Source organism: Dipodomys spectabilis, unplaced genomic scaffold (assembly GCF_019054845.1).
Source record: "Dipodomys spectabilis isolate Male_0828 unplaced genomic scaffold, ASM1905484v1 ptg000126l, whole genome shotgun sequence".
NCBI classification, from domain to species: Eukaryota; Metazoa; Chordata; class Mammalia; order Rodentia; family Heteromyidae; genus Dipodomys; species Dipodomys spectabilis.
Genome location: NW_024870803.1, coordinates 2,122,739 through 2,148,001, shown reverse-complemented (window position 1 = coordinate 2,148,001; position 25,263 = coordinate 2,122,739). Strand labels below are relative to the sequence as shown.

The following is a 25,263-nucleotide window of genomic DNA, read 5'->3' as shown; positions in this document are numbered from 1 at the left end:
AGCTAGGATGGCAGGCGTGAGCCACTGGTGCCCGGCTTGGTGAAGGTTTCTTTGGGGGTCCTCGCCCTGCTTCACTCAGGTCGTACGTGGCCTTCCACTGCAGCCCATGAGGCCTGCTCCCCCACACAAGGCCAGGCCCCATCTGGGCCCGGCCCTGACTGCAGGGCGGTGCTGCAGGTGGATCCTTCAGGCTGGGCGCATGCTGCTGCTTCCACAGAGCCCCTAGCAGCTGGACGCGTGGACTTACGCTGCGTTTTAGTCATAGGCCATCAAAAGGCAACAGTTATGTTTGTGAATACACATTTATGCACGAATATGTATACAAATAGACTAGGCTCTGTTATTATTTGCCTTTCAACTACCAGACCTTTAAGGTAAAGGGAAATGAAATGCTGGAAAACAGGAGACTGTTCTGCATAATCTTCTACCAAGAAAGGAATATTAACCACCAGTAACTGATTTTCAGTTTGTCACACAAACATGAAGGAAGACTTCTCTATGTCACAGGGAAGTAGGAGCTGTTTTCTGCTCTGCCTCTGTTGGGGCCATGGCAGGTGGGAAGGATTTCCTGTAGTTTTATGAAGATGAAAAGATGAAAAGAGTCAGGCTAAACATTTCTTGAATTCAGACAGATTTTTAAAAACAAATTTAAATTGTTATTATAATGGTGATATACAGAGGGCAAGACAGATTTCTAGAAGTAACAAAACATTGACTTTCTGTATATTAACATACAAAAGGAAGAGGTAATCTATAAAAAGGAACATTATACTTTTTGTTGTTGTTGTTGGTCATGGGACTTGAACTCAGGGCCTGGGTGCAGTCCATTAGCTCTTTAGCTTAAGGCTAATGCTCTACCACTTGAGCCACTTCCGGTTTTCTGGTTGTTGGTTGGAGATAAGAATCTCGTGGACATTCCTGCCTGGGCTGGCTTTGAACCCAGATCTTCAGATCTCAGCCTCCTGATTAAAGGATTAAAGGCATGAGCCACCAGCACCCAGCACATTACACTTTTTAATAAGCTGTCTTGCTGTGGGGAGGGGGAGGATGGGTGGGGTGGGGGGTGAGTGGTATTGACAGGCCAGGCACATGGTCAGTTCTGGGGCCTCTGCTGTTCACTGAAGAAGGGAAAGGAAGGAGAAGCTAGGGAGATAACCAGAGCTTGGAAAGGTGACTGTTTCTGGCAATATAATATTAAGGTCATCAAAATGTCTCCATTTCAGTTCTACTGTACCAAGATATTATTCTTTTATTAGGCTATCATAAAAGATTACCTATAATTAAAGATGATTTATAATCTAAGCCATAACTAGACATAATTTGAAGTGAACACATTAGGGTGAATTCACTTCGAAGTGGAATTTAGCTAACATAATGGAAATGGTATCTAAATGACCGGGTGCTGGGGGTGGGTAGGGCGGGGTGAGCGGACAAAAACACTGAATATGTGCCATGCAATAAAAATTTAACCCATTCTTTGGGGGCTCCATAAACAAGCAATCTGTAATGAACGAGTATGTATGCAAGATGGCTTCAAAGAAAGCTGACTAGCCCATTGTTTTCTAGCAAATGACTTCTAATATGGAACTCTGTACTTCATTTTTCTCCATCACTGGGAAGAGCCAGAAGGGCCATTTCCCCGACTTTACCAGTGACAAAGTCTTAATGCACATGACTACTGACTGGCAACAGGGTTACATTTTCAGCTCCAGAAAGCTAGATGGAACTTTGTGTTTTCTTTTGTATTGAGATGTACCATTTGTTTTTCCCCTGGCAACAGCTTTTGCACCCCTGTCCCCCGCTTTTTCTTTCTCTTCATGGGAACTGTGGTGCCGGCCACTTGTGGCCCCTTTGCCTACTTCGGGTGGTGTGTGCAGACACACATTTATTAAAGTCATCCTTCAACATCCAACAAGAGCACCAGAAATCTGGGGAAAATGCCTCATAAATATTTAGATGCTCCACTACTTTCCAAACTAGAGTGAAGAAAGACTGTTTAGTGAGGAGTTGGTCTGGGTAATCTGCATGTGAATCAAGAAGGGGGACAAAGCATGAAAGGTGGAAACTGAACACCCACAGTCATTCATCTTGCTCCTGCCTACACCACCCTGGTGCCTGGCTTTTTCTCTGTGCTTTAATGGACAGAGCTCTTTCCCAAAGCTACTTGGCAAAGGAGGCATGCAAACTGTTCGATCCCACACTTTCTTCCGGAACGACCTTGCTTTACCCCTGTACCAGAGCAACTTCTTTATTCTTCTTGCATATAAGTGATACATCTGCGTTTAGTTATAAAGTATACAGGACAGGGAGTTACATTTGTTTTTACTGTGAAAAAGAACCCCACCATTTTGGCTGTGTACAATTCAGTGGCACTAAAGACATTCAGGTGTGCGCAACTATCTCACCTTCACCCTTCTTTGCAAAGAACTTGTGATTCTCAACCAACAGCCTGCACACAAACAACTTCTGTGGCAGCACGAGTGAGCTTTTCACGGCTTCTGTTCTTAAAGACTCTGTGGAATTGGGACTCCTGGCACTTGATTTTGGAAGAGCTGGGGTATATAGAGTAAGAGAGAAGAGAAGAAAGATAAAGTACAAGAGATGACATGGGTTAGAGGTCTTTGTTTTCCTGCAGAGTGGCTTCAGTGCATGGTAATCTCAAAGTCTGGAAGTGGATATGAGAAAGGAAAACCTGGGTGTCTAATGGCCCGGCTGCTGCCCACCAGGATGACAGAAAAGGGCGATGGTGAGCTAGGCAGATTTTTGGAAGTTCTCCATCTTGAAAAAGAATTTCCTTATAGAGAGAAAATATTCAAAAGAAAGCTAAACAATGAAAACCTGGTATACCAGTATTTGAGACAAAAAGTGAGTTATGGATTTTCTAAAATCCCATTAACAATCGAGGGGGGGATATAATGAATTTGATCAGATTGAAGAAATCTGTCTAATTGGTTGTTAAAGATACTTTATATAGTTATTTCCCTGTTTACAATTCTCTGAGATTGCAACTATGTAGCTTTAAGTTAAAAACAACAACTTGTAGAACTACTGTTGGTCAAATTCTCAATTTTATTACAAGGGAACATATGGTGGAAGGCATTTGCCAAAATTTGTGAAACTTTCCTTGTCCCTTAAACTCGGCAGTCAGTGTAAGCAGTCTTAGTAGAAGTTCTGGGCAATGTGGCAGGCGTGGGGTTCTGCTGGGCTTTGCCTGTCACTCAGGCACCTGCAGCAGGGCTCTGCTCCGAGAATGAAGTCAGCAGTGGAAACGGTATGGAGTGGCTCTCAAACTCCCTCCCTCTGAGGAAGCCACGCGGCCACTGCTGTGCGTATTGAAGGAATTTCTGATGTTTTGTGTGATGTCATGATGGCACTGTCAGGACAATCTCGGGGCACTTGTGGGATGAGGGGCGATGAGCTTGAGTCAGAGGCAGAAGAGCAGGGGCTTTGAACAAAGCCGGTAAATGGGAACTTGCACTCTAAGTGCTGTGAAAACTAGCCCTAATCAGCTTAAACTCGAGGCAGATTTACGGACCGAGGTAATTGGCAAAAGGGGATGGAACATTAATGAATGCAGGGTTCAAAGGGTGTCAACAAGAACATTTTTCTCCAGGTTCGCTGTGCTATTCTCGGTGGCAGCTTCCTGCCTTGGCACCTCTCACCACGGTTGCTAAGACTTTCATTCCAAGATCCCTAAAGTGCCCTCACCCCTAGCCAACAATCACACCCAAAATGGAGGATCCTGTCTGGGTGACCACTTCAGCAAGCTTGAAGCAGGGACTGGATTGAAGAGCCAGCCTTGGGTCAAGTGGCTGCTATGCGCGAACCAGTCGCCCAGGCCGCTGTGGATGACTTTAGGCCACCAAAATCACCGTGAAGATTTCCCAAGAATGCGGTGTCACAGGGGAGAGGGGGAGGGAAACATAGGGGAGAAAGTACATCTCTCCGCTGCAGAGCGAGATGGGGCCTTCATCCAGCTCTGTGCATACCCATTGTTACTCCCCTCTTCTGGACAAGTTGGCTCTTCCACTCAGCTGGAGATTTCCTTCTGGTCTTCTCCCACTGAGCGATGTCAGCAGCTCCAACAGCTCTGCCTGCACCACTTTCCCTGCTCTTGTCTGGGTGACAAGTTGCTTCTGTTCAATGCTCCTGAAAGCGCTCAAGTGTTTCCCCAGGACAACACTTGGTCCTCCGCTTTGTCAGTTGCTCAGGTTTCTGGAGCATCTCTGAGGATACAGTCTGAGAGAAGTTACTGGATGTTAGAAAGAATTAAAATATACAAAAGCCACTGGGCATCGGTGGCTCACGCCTGTCATCCTAGCTACTCAGGAGGCTGAGATCTGAGGATCGTGGTTCAAAGCCAGCCCTGGCAAGGAAAGTCCATGAGACTCATCTCCAATGAACCACCAGAAAACTGGAAAGTGGCACTGTGGCTTAAGTGGTAGAGCACTAGCCTTGAGCTGAAGAGCTGAGGGACAGCGCCCAGGTCCAGAGTTCAAGCCCCATGACTGACAAAACGCAAAAAACAATTCCAAGCAATCAGTATGTACAAGGCATATGAGATGGGCTTTGTAAGTATTATCTGATTTTTTTTTTCAGTGCTGGGGTATAACCTAGGGCCTTGGGCATGGTAATTAAGTGCCCTGCTCCTGAGCTGCACTCCCAGCGGAGCCCACAGAGGCTTCATTTCAGTCACTGTGCCCCCATGATGTGGTATTATTGCTATTCCGATTTTGTCACTGACGTGGCTAGGCTCAGGCGGCCTGCTGGAGTCACACCGCAGAGGCACAGCCTTCTGTTTCCATGCCTTATTTCCTTGACAGGTAAACTTAAGTCCAGTGAGCATGAGAGGGACCTGCCCTCTCCACACCGGAGTAGGCAGGCATGAGCCCAGGAGGTGCCTGAAGACGCCTGAATGGGAGCTGGGAGAATCTCCAGGGGGGGGGCAGTGAGGATGGAGCCCAAGGCCTCCACAGGAGGCGCTCCCCGAGGGGCCAGGTGGCAGGCAGGGCAGAATGAGAAGCCTGCGCCCGCCCCGAGGGCAGGAGGAAGAGTGTCTCTCTGTTTCAAGGTCAGGTATGGGGCCTGGACGCCACAAGAGATAGGTACAGCCCTGGAACCTCCAACTACGCAGAAGATTAATAAGAATGTTCTGGAAATATTCTAAGTGGTTGACCCAGGTCTCTACTGAAATGTAAATGAGGTCAGGCTCTGGGAACCACCATGGAGAGAATTCCGAGATTCTTTAGCAACCTTGTAATCTTCCCAATGTTGGCCATTTTTACAACTCCTTGACCTTTTGTGTAACTGAAACTCCTCTGTCCTTTCACTAATTTGTGTGTTTTTGGAGGCAGCAGGTGGGGGAGAAGCTGGGAAGCGGTATCCACCGGAGGCAGGCTCGGGGAGAGGCCTAGTGGAGAAACCTTTGGAGTAGCTGGAAAGAGATGGGTCCCTCAGTGCTGGGGCTGAGGAGGAAAACAGACAGATGTGGAGGCAGCAGCAGTGGCAGCTGCCTGGGCGCTGGGAGGCCTCACCTCTCCGGGATCCTCTAGCCCTCACTGTTTAGTCCTATCAGGGATCAGCATCACACGGAAGTCATCTGTGCGCCCAGAAGCCATGCATCCCCTCTTTACCACAGGTGCAGTTTAAATCAAGATAGGAAGACTACAGCTTTGCAAATTCTCTCTTTTACAATGTGGGGATCGCACCCCTTGAGGGCTGAAATGGTCTAGGATTTGTTGCCTGGGCTGAGCAGTGGTGCCCGAGCTTGTTGGCTGGATCTGCTGGCTGATAGGAGCTGTGCATTGCTGTGCAGGTCAGGCCCAGATAGAGCAAACTGTGAGGTTTAATTAACATGGGATTTTCTCTGTAGAGCTAAGGTGTCAGTTTCACTCTTGAGAGAAAATAGTAATTTTTTAAAAAAAGTTTTGCGGAGTGGCCTAGTAATTTCATTCCAACAAAGGCAGGTGACAGATTGGAGAACTCTTTTGAACATTTTCTAATACTTTTCAAGGGTTGACACATTCAGAAGACAACAATGAAAGTCTTATAAATGACTCTGAACAGGGCACAAGAACTTAAGACTCTGTAGAGCTGCTTTGAGTCAACTTGAACCTTAGGACACAGACAAGGGGCATGGCCACATGAACGCCTGGCTTGAGAGACACCTATGTGGAGCAAGCGAGAAGCAGTGCTTCCCATGTAGAACCTGAAAAACAAAACTGCTCTTAGGTTCATTTCTCTGCAAGGGTGACTTGTCCTTTTCTGATTTCTTTCCCTTTTTCTCCCTTCTTCTTCATGTACTCTCCCCTTTTTCCTTATTGGAATGACATTGCAAGTAAGTACTCTAAGAACAACCTTAGACTACACAACACAATGTCAAATAAAGCACAAAGAATGACCAGTCTCATGTAGACTGTTTCTAAAAAGGCTGAATTAAGATGCTAGCACAGTCTGCCTTCAGGCAATGTACACATTATGGTGCTAATATGCATCCCTTATAAACACAAAGTCCTATCATGCTTTACAAGCAAGTTTCATGATTACAGTAAGTTACAACCACTCACAGGCGGTGCCTGGAGAGATCTAGGAGGTAATGGGAAACCGCATTTGAACCCCCACAATGACACAGAGAGTGGAAGAAGAGGAAGAGGAAGCGGCTGGACTGGAGGCTGGGGGAGGGGAGGCTGGGGGACAAAAGGCTGTCTGCTTTCCACTAGTTCAGACCATGTGACTCTCGTAGGCTTTGCCCTGAGTTTAAGACCGTGTTACTCACTAAGTGAATTTCAGCTCACCCACGATTTTTGTGTGTGTGTATGTATGCTATTACCTTTACTTATTTCATAACTGTGGTATAGCTGTATTAAAATAATTAAAATCATTAAATTATTGTATTAAAGAGATCTCCAGAAGAAGATTCTTCCTAAGTCCCTTACAATGTTAGGGTCTCAATGACTGCAGACTGAATCATGTCCAGGGATGTACTGACACAGTGGTACACTTAGGGAAAAAAACACACAATGCAAGGGAAAGTTTCGTTCAATGTTAGTGTAACAATGGGGTACTCAATTCCCGTGAAGCCAGACTTCCGAGTCTCAAACAGTTTATTTGAAAACTTCCTTTTACTTTTCTTTCCCCCCAGTCCTGGGACTTGAACTCAGGGCCTGGGCACTTTCCCTGAGCTTCTTTTTCTTAAGGCTAGTGCTCTACCATTTAAGCCACAACTCCACTTCTGGCTTTCTTTTTGGGTAATTTGTTGGAGATCAGAGTCTCATGGACTTTTTTGCCTGGGCTGGCTTTGAACTACAGTCCTCAGATCTCAGCTTCCTGAGTATCTAGGATTATAGGTGAGAGCCACCAGTGCTGGGCTTTTCCTTTTTCCTTTCAGTTAGGTTATCTCTGTGTGCTCTGACCTGCATTTTAAAACAATGCACTGAAAATCATGTGTATTCTTTGAAAATCCCTGAGGCAAAGTTGTGGCTCCATTGGTGAACACTTTCTGGAGACCATGAGCATGACCTTGGGGACTGGTAGTGGAAGATGTCTAGCAATGGGAGGCAGACTTGGGGACCTGGTGTGGCTGAGTGGGGACTTGTCTTGGGAGAGGTGACACTTCTTCAGGAGGAGGCCAGGGAGCCTACCAGGGGTCTGCCATCACATGCTTCACATATAATCTGACAAAAGACTCACAGGAGCCGTCTGTATGTGTATTACCTACACTTTTGTCTTTTCCTATCCTACTACCAGATTTTTAAGTTCTCCAAAACAAGATCTATTTTGATCCATGGTGTCTGATTAGGAAAACAAATCAAGACAGAGAAAAGAAAAGTTAGCATGGCTCCTGTTGCTCACTTCTATAACCGTAGCTACTCAGGAGGCTAAGATCTGAGGACTGCAGTTCAAAGCCAGCCCAGGCAGGAAGGTCTGTGAGACTCTTATCTCCAAGTAACCACCCCAAAAGCTGGAAGTGGAGCCTGGACTCAAGTGATAGAACACTATCCTTGACCAAAACAGATCATGGACAGCACCCAAGCCCTGATTTCAAACCTAGGAGCTGGAAATGTTTAGTGGTAGAGTGCTTACCTAGCATGTATGAAGCTCTGGGTTCAATTCCTCAGTACCATCTAAACAGAAAAGGCAGAGGTGGCACTGTGGCTCAAGTGGTAGAGTGGTAGCCTTGAGCAAAAGAAGCTCAGAGATAGTGCCCAGGCCCTGAGTTCAAGACCCAGGACTGGCAAAAGCAAAGCAAAGCAAAGGCCCTAGAACTGGAAAGAAAAAAAGCAGACTTATTGCTGTTGCTGACCAAATGTCTGGTGAGATGGGAAGGAAGCACGGCTTTGCTGAGTGGGCAGGAAAGGCAAGCACCCTGGCGCTCCCTCCCCTCCCCCCACCTCCTTGGGCTGGTGTTTTTTTTCTCCCCTCTTGGTACCAGGACTGGATGCTTCAACTCAGGGGCTGGGCACTGTCCTTGTCTTGTTTTGCTCAAGGCTAGCACTCTACCACTATAGCCACAGCTCTTCTTCTGGCTTTTTTGGTGGGTATTTGGTGGAGTTTGTCAGCTTGCACTAGCTGCAAACCATGGTCCTCAGATCTCAGCCTCCAGAGTGGCAAGAACTGTTTACAGGTACCTGGCTCCCGCTGTGAGTGTTAAACCCTGGGTCAGCCTGCAGCTGTGTGGGCTAAGTAGCACAGTGCAGTGCACACAGGTGTGGTGGTGCGAGCCACCCGGCGCTGAGGACAGCCTCTGTCTGTACACTTGGCTCCTTTCCTGCCCAGCAGACATGAGCTCTGGGTCTTCCCCTAACTGGCAGAGCAGGTACTCACTTCCAGGGCAGGCAGGGGCAAGAGGAGGCAGACTTCCCTTTGCTTGATGCTGCAGAGCTGCTTGTGGGGTGCTGACAACTGGGTCTTGGAGAGCTTGGGTCTGGAGGCCTCCAGCCAGATTCCCAGAAGCGTGCTAAGGCTGGCAGCACAGCCAGCCTGGGATCCAGGCTCCTTTTCTTCAAGCTGTTTGTCCTGCTGCCTACTGTCAGCAGTCCTGGGGAGAGGAAATGGTCTGTGCAGCCGGCGCAGCGAAAACTGATGACCATGCACTTCCAGCAGACTGTGTGGGTACAACGCCAGTGGAGGGGATGAGGTTTACACACGCATTTCAGAACACATGTGCAACGTAAATCTGTGCTCTGTCAGGTTCTGTTCTTTTCCGTTTGTAAAAGGATGTGATTATTGAAAGCTTACTGTGTGTCCTGAGCATTCTGCCAATCCCTTCTGCTTCCTGTACTCATGCAATCCTAGTACCTTTACATTGTCTTATCCCATTTCATAGGTGAGAAAAGAGAGAAGTTGATAGTTTAAGTTGCTGCTGGTACATGGCGAGACAAAGATTTGAAGCTTGGATGTGGCCTCGAACCCTCCCCCGAGGTTGATGGTACAGTGTCTGGGGAGGATGGTTTCAGGACTCTGCCTTAGAGCTCTGAGTCTAAGGACAATCCTCCCACACCATCTGGAGAAGTAGTTCTTATAGCCCTGGCAGATGGCTAGTTGTGGGCTAGGGTATTATTATCTCCTATTTTCCCAATGCAGAAGGAAGCACTTATTAAAAGGTCCCAAACCAGTTGTCTGAGCCCAGACATGAAAGGCTTCCGTCTCCCAGTAGCCTAGCTTCTGAGTGCCTGTGACTTGGGCCAGCCTGCCTCTTACTGTCTCAGACTCCTCCCCTCCCCCCACCCAGAGTGACAGGGCCTGGGTGGGGCTGTGTGACCCAGTGCAAGTGTGTCTTCATGAAACTAGGCATGGGACCAGCTGCAGTGTTGAAACCTGGTCAGCTGAGGGAGAGGAGAAAGTCAAGAATGGCCTTTGGTCTAAGAGGTCAGGGACCTGGCACAGATGAGAGTCTGCCGTCTTGGCGAACCAACATCCCGGCCACCCAGAGAGGAACCGGAGGAGGCGGCGGCTTATTGCTGGCATGTCAGCTGATGAGAAACTTACCAGACTTGTCTCCAAACATCTTGGTCCAAGTTCTTTTTCTGACTTCACAGTTTAGCAGTTTCTTTTCCTGGTTCCCTTCTCACAGGCTCTCTGCTCCTCTGACAGCTGTACCTGGACAGAGAAATGCTGCTACCACAGGCAATGCCCCGTACCACTCTGTCACAGCTCTGGCTTACAGCTTCTCACTACTTAATTCCAGAATTACACTGTAAATATAGGGCACACATTTTAGAACTGTTAGACAAAAAGTGTTACTCATTTTATAGCACTACATTTTATTCTCATCTAAAAACAATGCTTACTAACAAGAGATGTTCAGAAAAATGCAATGCAATTACTCCAGTTAATCAAGTTGGTGGCCCTTGAAGATGTATAAAATGGGAGACATGTTTACTGACTGCCTTAGACAGAATCAGGGAAGAGTAACTGCTGGCCTCATCAGAGCTCTGTGTGCAGCGCAGTGAGGGAAGAAGAATTGCTACAAAGGCCTGGAGAGAGCACAACAGAAATAGTTCTACTGTGAAATATTATCATTGCAATTAGTGAAGACTAGTAAACTCAGGTTCAATGGGCATAGAAACATGAAAATAATTTTGTAAGTATGTAAAGAGGTTGATAGAAATAGATGTAATATTTCAAATACTAGGGCTAGAGGCATGGCTCAGCAGTATGGCACCTGCCTAGCAAGCAGTAGGCCCTCAGCTCAAACTCTGTCAAAAATGAAAGATGTCTCTAAAAATGGGTAGGGTCAGAATGTGCCAGGACTGAAGGGAGCAAGGTGCAAGGTGTTATGTCAGGGCTGCTGGGCTAGGGGAAGAGCCCCATGGCTTCTGGGAGAGTAGCTCAGCACAGACTACTCAATACCACACAAGTATTTCAGAATTTAAAGACTGATAAGGCTGTAATGAATACCAGGGCTGTGAATAACTGCTTTTTAAATTAGATACCCAAATAAATAACAAAGTAAGAGTGAATTGGAGAAGATATCAGTACATTATACAGATTCTTTTACTATTAAAACAAGGTATTTATTTCTGACCTGTTATACATTCAGTGGACTATGGGTGCTTTGGCCTACTTTGCCTCAAATGCTTCTTGCTGAGAGGTAACTTTTATACTCCAAAATACTTCTTGAGACTCTGAAGGCCAGGCTTGGTAATTTATGCCTGTAATCACAACACTTGGGAAGCAGATGCAGGACGATTGAGAAGTTGAGGACAGTCCAGAAGACACAGGGATCTCAAGACCAGACTGAGCTATGTAATTAGACTCTTCCTCAAAATGCAGCTCAATGTAGCTCAATGGTAGAGGGCTTGCCTAGTGTGTACAGGCCCTAGATACTATCCCCAATACCACATAAAGCAAGAGCAAAACCCAAAAATGAATACTAGGGTGAGTCTTTTCTAAGTCTCCTTTATGTCATTGGAAGACAGAGGAACCTTTGAGATTTCCAAAAGCTGCTCTAAGCAGCTTCCACAGCTGGGTGCTCCTCTCCTTAGACTCCAAGTTGGTCTACATTTCTGTCTTTTTTCTTTCTTTTATGCGAAGAAGTGACTGTTGAATGTGAACTCTTTTGAAAGAGAACAGAAAGAAGAACAAGACCCCGCCTTTAAGGAATTGTCACATTCTACTTATAAGATAAATTTCTCCATGGAGGGACTCATTGCTCCACTTTTTATCACATTGTAAGAATTGTACTGTACTGGCTAAATGAAACAAAAGCCCTTAAATATAATTTTTAAACATATTTTAAATAATTTCAGTAAGTGCAAAATCAAAATCAGCTATGTAAAGATTAAAAAACACATTTCTTAATATCATTATGTGACTATTCATCAGTACCTAAGATTATCCTATACACAAAATTACAACCAAGCCTTACTGATTGCTGAGGCACCTTATTTCAGAATTATAGGATTTCAGAATTTCCCAAGACTTAAGTCAACCTTCAGAGACTGAGTTACTTGCTCAATGTATTCACTGTTCCATAGTTTGTTAGAAAAGAAGCTACCTGGATGACCTTTTATACCCAGCACAACTATCTTCTTCTTCTTCTCCTTTTTGGACAACACCAGAAGTATTTCAATTATATATAAGCTTAATGTCTGAGAAGCTCTAAGGTTACCATTGTCTAGAATACTGTGAAAAGAGAGAGACTGAAATGATGGTAATTTTACTCATGAAAAGACATAACTTCTAGGCATCTGAACTTATCTTACAGAAGGGGCAGCTCTATACCTTTGTTGCTCAGGGCTTTGAGAGTCTATGTGAAATTATGTCCCCAGTATTTACTGACTATGGGACAGGAATCATGTTAACTAATTAACCTTCTAATCCTTGGTTTCTTCAACTGTAAAATGGTGATAATCATTAACTTTGAGCTGTTTGTGTTCAGTAACTGCAGTGTTTTATGTTGTAGGTACTCTATACATTTCAGTCTTCTTATTTTCTCCCTGGTTTCTCTGTAAACTTAGTCTAGAAGACATCAATCTATAACCCAATCAGGAAAAATACATTCTATCTTTGAGTTAAATTTCAATAAAAGATAAATGGCATTTGATTAAATGTGTGGAGCATTGCAGTTATACCCTTCACTTGTAAAATGTTTACCCACATTAGCTATTTAAACTCACAGACCATGAATCCAATGAAATCTGTTTAATATTGTAAAGAATTAATCAGTGATGTATCCTGTAGGAAAAGCACCCATGTAACTGAATCCAGGGGAACACTATTGAAATTAAAATCACGAGTCATCAGTCTGAAAGTCGATCAAAACAAAATGCATTTTAATTCACTCTCACGGTGCTGTAATTATTACAGTTCTGTTTTGTTGAAGATTCCTCTTAAATATGGAATGAAGGTCAGATTGCATGGCACAAGGATCTGCATCCTGGCTGAGGGTTTTCACCTCTAAAGTTACATTGAGGGTCAAATGTGTAGCAACCTTACACTGTCAGTTAACATTTAGCTGCAGTGCAGTGGTAGTACTGCATCTGGAAGTATCGTGTTTGTGGTTTAAAAAGGCAGCTGTTATACACTGGGGTGGCTAAAAGGGCAAAGCTTTTCATTTTGCAAATGCTTTATCTGAATACGCCTCACTGAAAGGAGTCCATGTTATTCTATGGTTGATTTATTTTCTTGTGTTAAAAAATAATTTAAAGCCCAAGGCCATTCATCTACAAACATGGTAGCCTGACACTGGAAGGCTATCTAATCTACCACCAATGGAGATGACAACTGACATCCTGATACCTTTCCACTTCCTTTTTTGAGGGAGGGGGCTGCTAAATTTTTATTTTGTTCCTTTAGTTTAGAGTAGCTATAAAGGGAGGGAGTTAATTCTATTTCCACATACTTACATGTTCTAATGCTTTCAGCATTGTCAGTGCCTTCCCCTAGCTCTTCCCAACCTTGAGATCAAAACCTTCCTTTGGAAGGCACTCCTGCCCTGGGTTCCAGGAGGGAACCTGGCTCTCACCCACATCCTTGCAGCTTTTGTCTTTAGGCTTTACTTAGCACTCATTAGTTAACACCCAGCCCAGTCCTACAGCAGGCATTCAGTGTATCTAACCAAGATGGTCTTTCTTAAAATGTGTCACTTTGTTTTTGTTTGAATAGTACTGTATGAACCATCTCACAATTTAAAAGGATACCCAAGAACTCCATTAAGACAATAAACAATTACTATAAACAATTCCCTATCAGGGAAATTTAAGGATTAAGAATTTAAAAAAGAACATTGGAACCAAAAGCCATCAAGCACTGAATCTTAAGTTCAGGGAACATTTTAGTTGCTGCAGGAACTCCATGGTGATGAAGACAGAAGTGTTTGGAATACTGTAATTTTCTATTTTAAATGTCAAGAACAGCAATAAGCAAATAGAGCCAATGAAATGTAAGAGAACAGAAATGTATTTCCACTCCTGGTTAATTACTGACTTTAGAATGTGGAACCAATTTTAGTGTCAACATAGTAGATGACATAATTTTTCACAGTGAAAAAGCTATTACAAGGATCTTCAAGTTGAAGCTCACTCCATACGTATTTTCAATCAGGGGAACTTTTCTTCTGCCAAGGGCCATTTGGATATTTATAACACCATTCCAGGGCTATAAAAATGATCAATACAGGCAGGCTGGCTATGAGCAGTGCATGAGCATACAGAAGCATCCTTGCCTGTTCCCTCACGTATCAGGCCTCATGGCCTGTGGGGCAGAATTCACATGTAATAATGGAAAAGGCTGGCTATGTTTATTTTAAAAATTGTAAGCTTTTTGAAGGCAAGCCACACATCTTAAGAACTTTTCTATTGTACTCTGCACTTACAATTTTCAACTACAATGCAAACCTGATTGCTGAGGTAGGAAATGTGGTAGCTTGTGCTTCAGCATGGTAGAGCTTGGGGAAGACATCCTAGGTAGACCTGGTCTGCCTCTGCCAGCTACTTCCTGCTGAGGTGGGATGGCCACTGTACCTCTGAGGTACAGCTATTCACCTCTGTACCAAATGTTGGTGTGACTATGCTATGAAAGCAGCAAGTGGAAAAGGGTTCCAGGAAAACATACATGAGTGCAAGTGTGTAATGCACTACCACATATGCACATATCATGTGTTGTGACTCACAGAAGAAGAAAGTCAAGTTCTGGTTCTGATGGAACGTAGTGTAGGTGGCAGGTGCAGCCCAAGGGGTCCAGACATGAGGAAGAAATGGGACCAACGGGGGAAGGGCATCCTGCGGGGTGCAGGGTTCGTGTGTGTAGGCAGGCCTGAGTGTGGAAACATGGCTTGGAACAGGTCAGCATGCCTGGCCGTTTGATGGGTCAAGGATTTCAGGCAGCTAGAGCCCAGTCAGCAAGATACGGAGGTCAAATCACACGGGATTCTCACAGGCCTTAGATTTCCCCCCTTTCCCCGGCCTGCCCTCTGGAGAGAGAAATCATGGAATAACTATGAAGAGCTGTGATCTATACATTGAAAGATACCTAGTAGTAATCACTCAATAATGTAACCTAACAATGTTCTTCCATTCGAATTAGTTTCAACTAGATTAGGAAAAGTAGTTAAGCCTTACAAAACGCACTTCCTAGGGGTCAGAATGGCGGAACATTATTACAAAGTTCAACGAGTTTATTGGACAGTTTCGATAAAAAGGCAAAGCACAGGTGTGGTGCAACTCCCTGTAATCCAGCGATCAGGAGGATCGTAGTTCAAGGGCAGACCCGGCAAAAAGTAGCAAGGTGCCGTCTTAATCAGTGAGCTCAGTGCGGTGGTAGGTGCCGTGGTTCTATGCCTCAGGGAGGCCATAGTTAGGATAAAATGGAAAACAAACAAAAACATGTAACAACCCCTGAAGCAAACAAGGCACAGGATGAGGGCGTGGGCCAAGTGGGGGTCTGCCTGGTGAGCCAGGGCCCGTGGCGGGCGGGGAGGGGAGGGGAGGTTCCGAATCTCAGCTTCGGCTCTCTACTTGGCTTTGGGTGCGGGTTTCCTCCGGAGGCCGGGGGACTGGCGTACCCTGGGCGCGAAGGGAACCAACTCAGAAAGGGGCGTCGGTTCCCACCCAGGCCGAGCCTGGCCGGGCCGAGGCGGGACCGGGGTGGGGCGGTGCGCCCGCGCGGGCTTCCGCTGGGGCCAGGCCGCCGGCCTCCACCCCACCCTCCTCGGGGCGCGGCCGCTCGGCCTCCCGCCGCCAGCTCCGCGCACGCGGCACGTGAGCCACCGCGTGGGAAGCGGTGGCCGCTCGGTACCCGGCGGCGACCACCAGCGTCGCGCGCGGGCGCCCACGCCGCCACCACCCGGGCGGGCGCGTCGGGAACCTGACGGGGGCGGCCGGCCCGCCCTCCTGCCCGCCCCCCGGGGTCCGGGCCGCCCTGCGCTGCCCCCCGCTCCCCGGCGGGGCCCGGGGCTCCCGGCGCCGCCCGCCCGCCCGGACCCAGCGACGTCACGCGCGCCGCCCCCGCGAGCCCGCGGGGAGTCCACCACGGCGGCCCGACTCCGTCCGTCCCCGCCTACCGCACCGCAGTCGGGGCTCGGGCACGCCCCGCGTCCCCGCGGACCCGACGGTGCAGGCCGCGCAGCGAGGGCTCCGCGGCTGCAAAGGCCCCGCACGGCCCCGCGCCTCCGAGCCCCGGCCCCGCGCAGGCGCGCGCGCCAGGCCCGCCCCTCCCCTCCCCCTCGCGCGCTCTCGGCCCACGGGGCGGGGCGACCCCCGGGGGGCGTGGCCACCGGCCTCGCCGCGCGCACGCGCCGTCGGCCTCACGGCTACGTGTCGGGCCACGTGACGCCCACCCCGCGAGTCCCCCGTGAAGCAACAGGACGTTAAAAAAAAAGAAACCCCTCTGTCTCTGGACGGTAGCGGGAAGGTGGCCGAGGTCCGAGGGAGAGACAACTAGTAACGGGCGGCGAGCGAGGCCGGGGCGGCGGCGGGCGCCGCGCGTGGCGGCGCGTCCCGCCGGAATTCCTCCCCGACCGCGCCCGCGGCTCCCGCAACCGCGTGCGGGGGCGGCCGCGGACCCGCCCGCCGCCCGCCGCCGTGAGGCCGGCCCGGCGCCCTCGCCCGACCCCGAGGCCCCCGCAGGGCGGAGACCCCCGCGCCCGGCGCCGCCGCCACGCTCCCGCCCCGGCCCCGGCCGCCCGTCCCGCCCGCGCACCAGGGCGGGGAGGGCCCGGAGCGGCGGGGGGCGGGAGCGCGCCGGCCGGGCCCCGTAACGGCCGCCCTGCGCGGCCCCGCCCGGCGCCCGCCCCCGGCCCTCCCCGCCCGGCGCCCCTCCCCCGCCGCCGCCGGCAGCGCCGCCTGAACTGAGGCGAACTCCGCCGCCAAGTGAGTGAGGAGGAGGCGAGCGGGAGGAAGAGGAGGAGCGCAGTCGGAGCGCGGAGCGCCGCGGCGGGCACCGGCCGGAGAGACCCGAGCCCGGCGAGGCGGCGGCGCGGAGCGGACCAGCGGCCCCCCGGCTCCTCGCGGCGCAGCGGCCCGCGCCGCGCTCGGCCCGAGTCCCGCCTCCGCCGCCGGCCTCGCGAGGGAGCCGCGCCAGGGGCGGCCGAGGAGCGGCGGCCGCGGCGCGTCGGGCCGGGCGGAAAGTGCCTGCGGGGGGCGGGCGGGCGCGCGGAGCCGGCCGCCCCGGGGCTCGGCGCGGGAGCCGGAGCGGGAGCCGGCGCGGAGCGGGACGCGGCGTCCCGAGCGGCCGGCGGCCGGGGCTCGCCCGCGCCCCTCCCTCCTCTCCGGCGGCGGCGGCGGCGGCGGCGGCGGCGGGCGGAGAGCGCGGCGGAGCCTGGAATATGGTCGGGGAAATGGAAACGAAGGAGAAGCCGAAGCCCACCCCGGATTACCTGATGCAGCTGATGAACGACAAGAAGCTCATGAGCAGCCTGCCCAACTTCTGCGGGATCTTCAACCACCTCGAGCGGCTGCTGGACGAAGGTGAGGCGCCGGCCCGGCCCGGCCGCCGGGGCAGGGGGGCGGCGGGAAGGTCAGGCCGGCGGGACGCGCGCCCGGGGCCCCCGGGAGGCCGGCCGGCGGGCGGGCGGGCGCACAAAGGCGGCGGCGGCGGCGGCGGGCGAGGGCGGGGGCCGGGCCGCGGGCGGACCCCGCGCCGGCGCCAAGTTGGGCGCGCGGGAGGCGGCGGGGTCCTCGCCGGGCCTGGGGGTCCGAGGCGGAGCGGGCGGCCCGGCGCGGCGGGGCCGCGGACCCTCCCTCCCTCGGTCCCTCCCTGTGCGCCGGAGCGGCCCGGCCCGGCCTCCGGCCCTCCGCGCCCGGGGACGCGGGCCCCCCGCCCGGGGGACGCGGGGGGCCCGGCCGCGCCGGCCGACGCCGCGCGGGACTTAATGAAATTGCGTAGGAGCCCGAAAGTGGTGCGGGCGCGGCGCGGCGCGGGCGCCTCCCCGCTCCTATTGTCTGGGGCGCGGGAGTCCAACTTCACTTTCGGGGGTGGGGGCTGGCGAGCGCCGCCCGGAGCGGAGCCCGAGTTGGGGCGCGCCGGGCGGGAGGGCCGGCGCGCGGGGCGGCGGGAAGTTTGTCGGGGCCGGAGGGAGCGGAGCGAAAGTTTGCGAGGCGCCCGGGGCGGGCGGGCGGGCGGGCGCGGCGGGCTGGGCCGGGAGCCCGAGCCCGAGGCCGAGGCCCGCCCCGCCCCGCACCCGCCCGGCCTGCCCCGGGTCGCCGCGCAGCCCCTTCGCGGCTGCGGCCTGGAGTAGTCGCTACTTTCCGGGGCAGCCCGGGGAGAGGAAAACCGATCTGAGGAGCCCTATGTGTGCTTTGGGAAGAGGGAGTCGGGACGGCGCCCGTCCGCCCGGCCGGCGCCCGCGCACCGAGCGAAGCCGTCGGAGACGCCGTGGGTCCTAGGTGGCCAAGAAGAGCTTGGAGACCTTTTCCCGGTCGCGCTCACGGAGTTGGCATGCCAGAGAGAACAAAGGGCCGGAAGTCTCTCCCTGGCAGAAAGTGGCTCACGAGGAACCCGGAGCTGCCCTCGCCCCGAACCGGGGGCACAGTTTTGGAGCAGAAAACGGCGGCCGCCGCCTCGTCCACGCACTAAGACGCCGCCGGAGCTCGCGTTGTTCCCACTCTGGGATCAGGGTGGTTTAGTGTTACACGGCTCCAGAGAAAACTCGAGCTGCCCCTTTAAGGGTTCCGCTTTTCCTATTTGTGTTGGCATTTGAAAGATTGTGGAGGCAGAAAACTTTCTGGAATGTCAAAAAAAAAAAAAAAAAAAAAAAAAAGAAGCCAGAACTCTTCAATGCGTGTTTCCAAATGTGAGCGCTAAGGGGCGCCAGCTATTGTGTTTTTAATTGTGGAAATGTTTAACAAAATGTGTAGCTTGCCCAATAATCTGACCTAAATTTTTAGTTGCAATTTATTTTATGGAGACAATTTCATCTGTGATCCAGGAATGTGTCTATGGATAGAAAACAGTACACTTTCTCCATGGCTTATTTTGATTAAGTTAAAGTTTAGTAGGAATAATTTAGGGTGAAAAAAATGTTTGCTGCAGTTTATTGTTACAGCATTATTAAAATGCTAAATTCAATCAAACGGCACACGAGAATATTTTGAAAAGTTTGGAAATACTCTTAACCACATAGATGCTATTTCTAAAAGCTTTAAACAATTTGAATTTCTTTGATTAGTTGTAAAAGGCATCTCACTTTTGCTTTTATATCCATCTGCAGTCGAAGTTGATTTTCTGGAAAGTTTCTAACTTCTGACTTCAGTTTTTAATCTTTTGATATTATCTTTAACAAAGGTATATTTTCTCCTTGGTTGGAAATTTGCATTTCAGATGTGGAACACTGAGTCAAGATGATAACGTTCCAAGTACTGTTTCTCCTTTTCATAAAGAGAAAACTTGCCTTGATCTGTTCTTCCTTCTAGTCTTTTCAGCTCTCTAATGCATAGATTAGTTCGCTGTGGTAGCTAATATGTTTGAGATGGGCAGTATACTGACCAGGAAGTTGGATTGTTTTTATCAGACCAGTGCAAGGGGCTGTTCTTTAGTGTGGAATAAGCTGCTTCCTGTAATTGTTAGCATTATTATAAACTTAATTTGAGTTAAAAAAATCCTGTATCTTAGTTATGTCACTTTTTTTTCTCTCTGGATGATTTAATTGCGGTATTTAACAAGTTGTGCTTTACCCCTGTGGTCATTATCCAAAACGAATTAATGACTTCTGTTTGTGGTTAGGAGTAATATTTTTGTTTGTCCATAATGCTTGGCAGAAAAATTATTTTTCAAGTTCAGAAAAACTAAGTTTTTTACTTAAGTGATTGATCAGTTTAATAGGGTTTTGTAGTTTAGTCTTTTTAAATTTATTTTTATTATAAAGGTAATGTACAAAAGGGTTACAGTTACATAAGTCAGATAATGAGTACGTTTCCTTTTGAACAGTCACTTCTTCCCTCGTTTTCTCCAGTTTCTTCCCTCCTTCTTCTATAAGTTGTATTGTTCATTTTCAACATAAGTGTCTGGAGAGTGTCACTGCTCCATTTGTTCACCCTTTGTTTAAAATGTTTTTGAAATAAATATTTAAACATTTTCCAGTCAGCTTGAGAATTGTTAGAAAATTAGGAAAATAATTGGTTGTGTTTTCCTACTTGATTAAAACTTGAAGCTTTAGAAGGAACACATTCTGTGTCAAGTTAAAAATTACCTTTTTGTCTGTATCTTGGTGGTCTTTCATTATTCAATTTTTGCTTGGAGTCAGTACCCATCTTTCTCTCCAAGTATGTTTAACACTAAGTGAAGTAAGAGAATATATTTTGAGTTTTGCAGCTACATGAAGAACACATTTCAGTTGATATTGAATACCATGACAGGTTAAGACCTGGGTCTTTAGACTACTCTGTCTTCAGAAAGTTTTCAACTGTACATTGAGACAATCCACTTTAAAACAGTACACTGTTTTGTTGTGGTTTTTTTTTTTAAAAGACCTTTGTCATAGAACTGACATTTGAACAATAGAAATTAAATGTAAATTGTTTTTATAAAAGTGAAGAAAAAAAATTTGAAAAGACCCAAATAAGGAAAAATTAGGTAGTTTAACATCAGATTTTGAGTTTTTATTTTATTTTTTTAGGGAATCTGGGAAAGCTGTTTATTCAAAAATGAAAAATTAAAAAATGTATTATGGTTTGTGGGAAAGTGAAGTCTAAATGATTTTATTGTGAATATTTTTTGTAGGCCCTTTTTTGATAGTAAATTTTTCCTCTTAAAACATGAGGAAACATTTTAAAAACTTTATTTGCTATAATACATTTCCATGTTAATGCCTTTTTCTGCTTCTTAGGAATTTATTGTTTGGTGTGTCTTACCCGCAGTTTTCTTGCTTTATTTATGTATTTATAGGAACTTTGTCCTGAAAAGCTTTTATTTAAAATTTGCCTGGCTATTGGTGTTGAGAGGACTCCGACTATATAGTTTCTTAAAAATTTTAGATCTTTTGTATGAAGAAAGAATCTTTGTTGACAGCAATCAATATCTGTGACAAATAGATTTTTCTTCTGGAGGAATCCCATTAATCTGTTCTTTCAGAGGGAAGGTTTATCTTTTGAATTAGGTGTGCTAATAAGGAAGCAAGAACTTTGTGACAAGTTATCTTTTTCTCTACTGCCTTTTCTAGGAGTGCCACAGCTCTCTATATGCCTGTAACTGAAACAGGTCATTTGTATCACACTGTAGATTCAGCATTTGGCTGACTTTGGAAGCCTACCTGAATAAGTGGAAGATGATTCCTTTTTCTTCTGCTTTACATACTTTATAGTAAAAGTTTCACACCCAGTTGAGTATACCAGTGTTTTTTATATGAACACTTTTCTTAAGTGGCTTTGAGATTACAAAATTAAAACAGGTTCTTTTGACTTTTTCATACGTGTATAGGGTCCGGGATAGAACCAGGGCTTTGCTACTAATAAGTGCCTTACCACTGAGCTACACTTCTGGCTCACATTTGACTTTTGAATGATTCTCCTACATTATATTTCTGTTAATTGTGTCACTGTTCTGTCGCTAATGCTTCATTGATTTTCCACAAGAAATAGTCTTTTTTTTTTTTTCCCCTTTTAGAGAGGATAGATTCCTATGGCAAAAGAAGTATCAGATAAAATAAACCTTGCTTTGACTACTTGACCTTTACTAAAGCTTGATTAAGATGCTCTTTTTTGAGGCATATATATTTAGACATGCAAGTTTTTTTTTGTTATTGTTGTCAGGTTTTTTGTATGTTTTTTGCTTATTTGTGGTTATAAGAGAATTTCAGTGTGGTCATAGGGCAGCTTTTTATAATTGTATTTAAACTACATTATATTTCACTTAAGAAACTGAGTGTAGCTAATACAACTTACTTGTTTGATGATGCAATTGTAAGCAGAAATTGCTTCTCTGTCAGAGATGGAAAATGCTGTGACACTGTGGGGTTTTTATTAGTAAGTTAAATGCCCACTAGACAACTTTCTGCTGTTAGTAAGTTGTTATGAAAATATTCTTGAGAGTTCATTTTTTGGCCAAAAGGGTGGGGCCGGAGAGTGGTCTTAACCTGAGGAAGTCATGACTGGAAGTGTGTCAATTTTTTTAACATTGTTGACAAGACTTCATTACTTTTTCTGTTCTTTCTCCCCTCTGTATTCAACATTGAGACAAGAGATGAGTGCCTAGCAGATGTGAGACCTAAGATTCGAATTCCTATTTCACGTCATCCGCTCACACTCCCTCCTCCCAAATTCAATGTGCAAGTAAAATTATTTTTTTCTTATAATGTTAACTTTTAGGTAATGCATATACCTTATAAAAACTAGTATGCTATGGGGGGGCTCAAAATAACTCCATTTTTTGATTTCCTTGTAAGATTTCTCATTTAACAGAAGTGAAATATTAAATTTATAATGGTCAGTACAGTATGTGTTAGGTGCAACTTTCAGCTCATTTGTTTCTTGTTAGAATTTGGTCCTTGAAAGTGCCAGCTTGAAGAGTCTGGCATGTGGACACTTACATGTTTATTGAATTCACATACTTTGGTGCTTTACATGTTTATATCTAAAATTGGAGTGTGCAGGTAAATTTAAAAAAAAAATGAAAATATGGCCTGGTGCCAGTAGCTCATGCCTGAAATCCTAGCTACTCAGGAGGCTGAAATCTGAGGATTGAAGTGCAAAGCTAGTCAGGGCAGAAAAGTTCCCATGAGAGTCTTAATTAACCACAGCACTAGCTTTAAGCAAAAGAGGAGGTAAGGAGCAGCACCCAGATCCTGGGTTCAAGCCCCACAACCAACAAAAAACAAAGAACACCTCCCAAATATGGAAGTGACACTAGGAATTGTCTAATATTTTTAAGAATTTAAGCATTTAATAGGTGATATAATCTTGGACATTTAGAGGAAAAAAGTAATGGCATTTTTTTTCTATTCAGATGGACTTTCAAAGAAGTCTGTTTTCAGTACTTTCCCTCAAGATGTGCTTAATCTTAATTTTAGTTTATTACTCTTGGTATGTATGAGAATTAGATGAAATAGTTTACTAAAGCAGTAGTTTCCAGCCAGTTCTTACACCAACATATATCAGTGTATCAATGCTTATCTCAGTTCTTGACAGTTTTTATATTTATGAGCTTAAATAAGTAAACCTTTGTCATTCACTTAGAAAAGCCAATGTATAGGTGTTTCATTTTACACACACACACACACACACACACACACACACACACACACACACACACACAATGCATGGCAGATGGGAAAAATATCTCTCTCTCAAGTAAAGTTTTGGTGTGTTCAGGATGAATAAAAGACCATAAATTGTAACTAGCAGATTGTCATTTGTGCCAAATGACAATTTTTAAAACATGAGTTTATCTCTAAGGTGTACAGAGCTTCCTGGAAACAAGACTTGACATGTCTCTTCATTACATCGCTATAGAGAAACTGTAGAAATCTGAAGAGGGCAGAGTAGCAACAGAGTGGAATGGTGCCCTAAATTTCAATTTCACCTTTTGAATTGCTTTGTGGTGTGCTTTTGTAATCGTAGAATATTAACCCTGATGCTGAAAAAACACAAAACGTCAGCTGTTGCCTTAGGTTGTAAACATAAAGAAAAAGTTCATGGTTTTTTTCTAATTTCAGTGACATGTTATTTTTTGGAGCTCAAGTATGTATTCTGAGATGGTTAAAGAGAAACTCATTTGAATGAGTATGAGCCTAAAAGTGAGATGCAGACAGTTTTTAGAGGCTTTTCAACCCATTCAGTTAAATTCCTTTGTAACCAAAGTTCTTTAAATGCTATAGTACACACAAATTCAGTGCCTATTTAGCAGCTTTTTTTATTTCTGTTATTTTTAATCCTGTAGAGGAAGCAGTATTTCTGACTGAAAGATTTAATATTAGAGGCTTCATATTGCCAAATGATTTAAGTCAGGAATAAACACTCGCATCAGCTTTAATTCAGCGAAGGGCAAATAACTTAGTGATTTATCAGGTGGGCAACTGAAGAGTGACCTGAGGACTGGAAATGGGTGCTGCACTAGGTGATGCACTCATTGTGTTCCTCATATTAGTATTGAAAAGGTGAGTGCTGATTTCAGATACATTAAAATCTTAAATATAAACCACAGCTCTTTGTTGGCTCTTTGTTGATTATGTTCCATTGTTATGTCTCGGATACAATTGTTGTTACATAGTAGTAGGCACATAATTTTTTTTTTAAAGAGGAAATATTTTCTACCCAAGAAAAGAAACATTCTAAAATTATCTGCAATACTATTGTTGAATTGGTGTTCCCACTACTGTGGCTGGTAGTCAGTGGTTAACTCAGTAAGCTTGTATGTGCACATGCAGGAACGAGCCCAAAGGTGAAAGTGAGTGCATCTTTTCATTCTATGCTGATGAGACCATCCATGAAACGTTGAATACATTGACTACAGATCTATAGAAAATATGGATTATAGAATCATGAACCTGCTAAAATGGACACATAGATAAAACTAATTAGTTTTATTTGTGAACATGAGCTTAGTAAATGGAATTTTTCATTTTTTTCTAGTGATGGAGGTTGAATCTAGGGCCTCATGCATGCCAGGCAAGCACTTTGCCACCAGCCACACCCCAAGCCAGTAAAAGGAATTGTCTTCTCAACCTCAGATCCAAATATTCTGAGGTTTGAAGGTATCATGTGCACAAGATTTGCTTATTCTGTGAGGTAGTAGCAGCATCTAATTTGTCGGTATTTGTAGATTCTTTATGATAAGATGAACAATTGAATAAACGAGCAACTTGTAGAGAATGAGAGATTAAAGGAGAGAAAGGTACTTTTATTCATGTGATTGTCAGGTTGTTAAATGCAAGAGTTTAGTAGCATTGATAGTTCAGAAGTTGCATTGAGATGAAATACTAGTACAGTTTTCTTGTGATGTAGAATCTGAGTATTAATAGGAAGGTGGAGGAATGTCCAGGAGAGAGAAAAGGGTAATGGTGTCAGCAAGGCTTGTTTAAAAAAAATGTTTATATATGAAGGTGGAACGGCAAAAGTATGGAGAGAAATGGTAAGGATTAAGTGGAGAATAGAAAGATTACATTAGGGTGGGGATATGGTGGGCTTAAAGCCTTGTCAGGGGTTTCAGTTTCACTGAAAAGTGTAGGGAATGTTATCTTATAATTGAACTCTTTGAAGGTAAACCAGTAAAGGTATTGTGACTGTAATTGTATGTGGTTAGCCCATTAGTATTTTTTTTCTTTCTGTGCTGAGAATAAAACTAAAGTCTCAAACATAGGAATACATACACTGTACACCGAGTTGACACTTT

General features: G+C 46.5%; 1 protein-coding gene and 1 long non-coding RNA gene across 9 annotated transcripts in view; one reads left to right on the top strand and one right to left on the bottom strand.

Annotated features, from left to right (window-relative positions):
- Positions 1 to 3,104: 3,104 nt before the first annotated feature.
- Positions 3,105 to 10,399, bottom strand: LOC122116103. Its single transcript, XR_006148896.1, has 3 exons — positions 9,988 to 10,399; positions 8,824 to 9,037; positions 3,105 to 4,239 (listed from the first exon to the last, which is right to left on the bottom strand). It is a non-coding gene; the product is annotated as an uncharacterized LOC122116103 (long non-coding RNA).
- Positions 10,400 to 17,168: 6,769 nt separating this feature from the next.
- The window catches only part of Qki (QKI, KH domain containing RNA binding), a 124,580-nt gene continuing 116,485 nt past the window's right edge, over positions 17,169 to 25,263 (top strand). For 3 of the 8 annotated variants that reach the window (XM_042689723.1, XM_042689722.1, XM_042689724.1), the window contains exon 1: positions 17,177 to 17,408. In XM_042689723.1, the coding sequence (XP_042545657.1) occupies positions 17,267 to 17,408 (142 nt within the window). In that variant the 5' untranslated portion in view covers positions 17,177 to 17,266. Of the gene's footprint in view, positions 17,409 to 25,263 lie in introns of all 8 variants that reach the window. The other 5 variants (XM_042689726.1, XM_042689729.1, XM_042689727.1 and 2 more) reach the window with 4 other exon arrangements.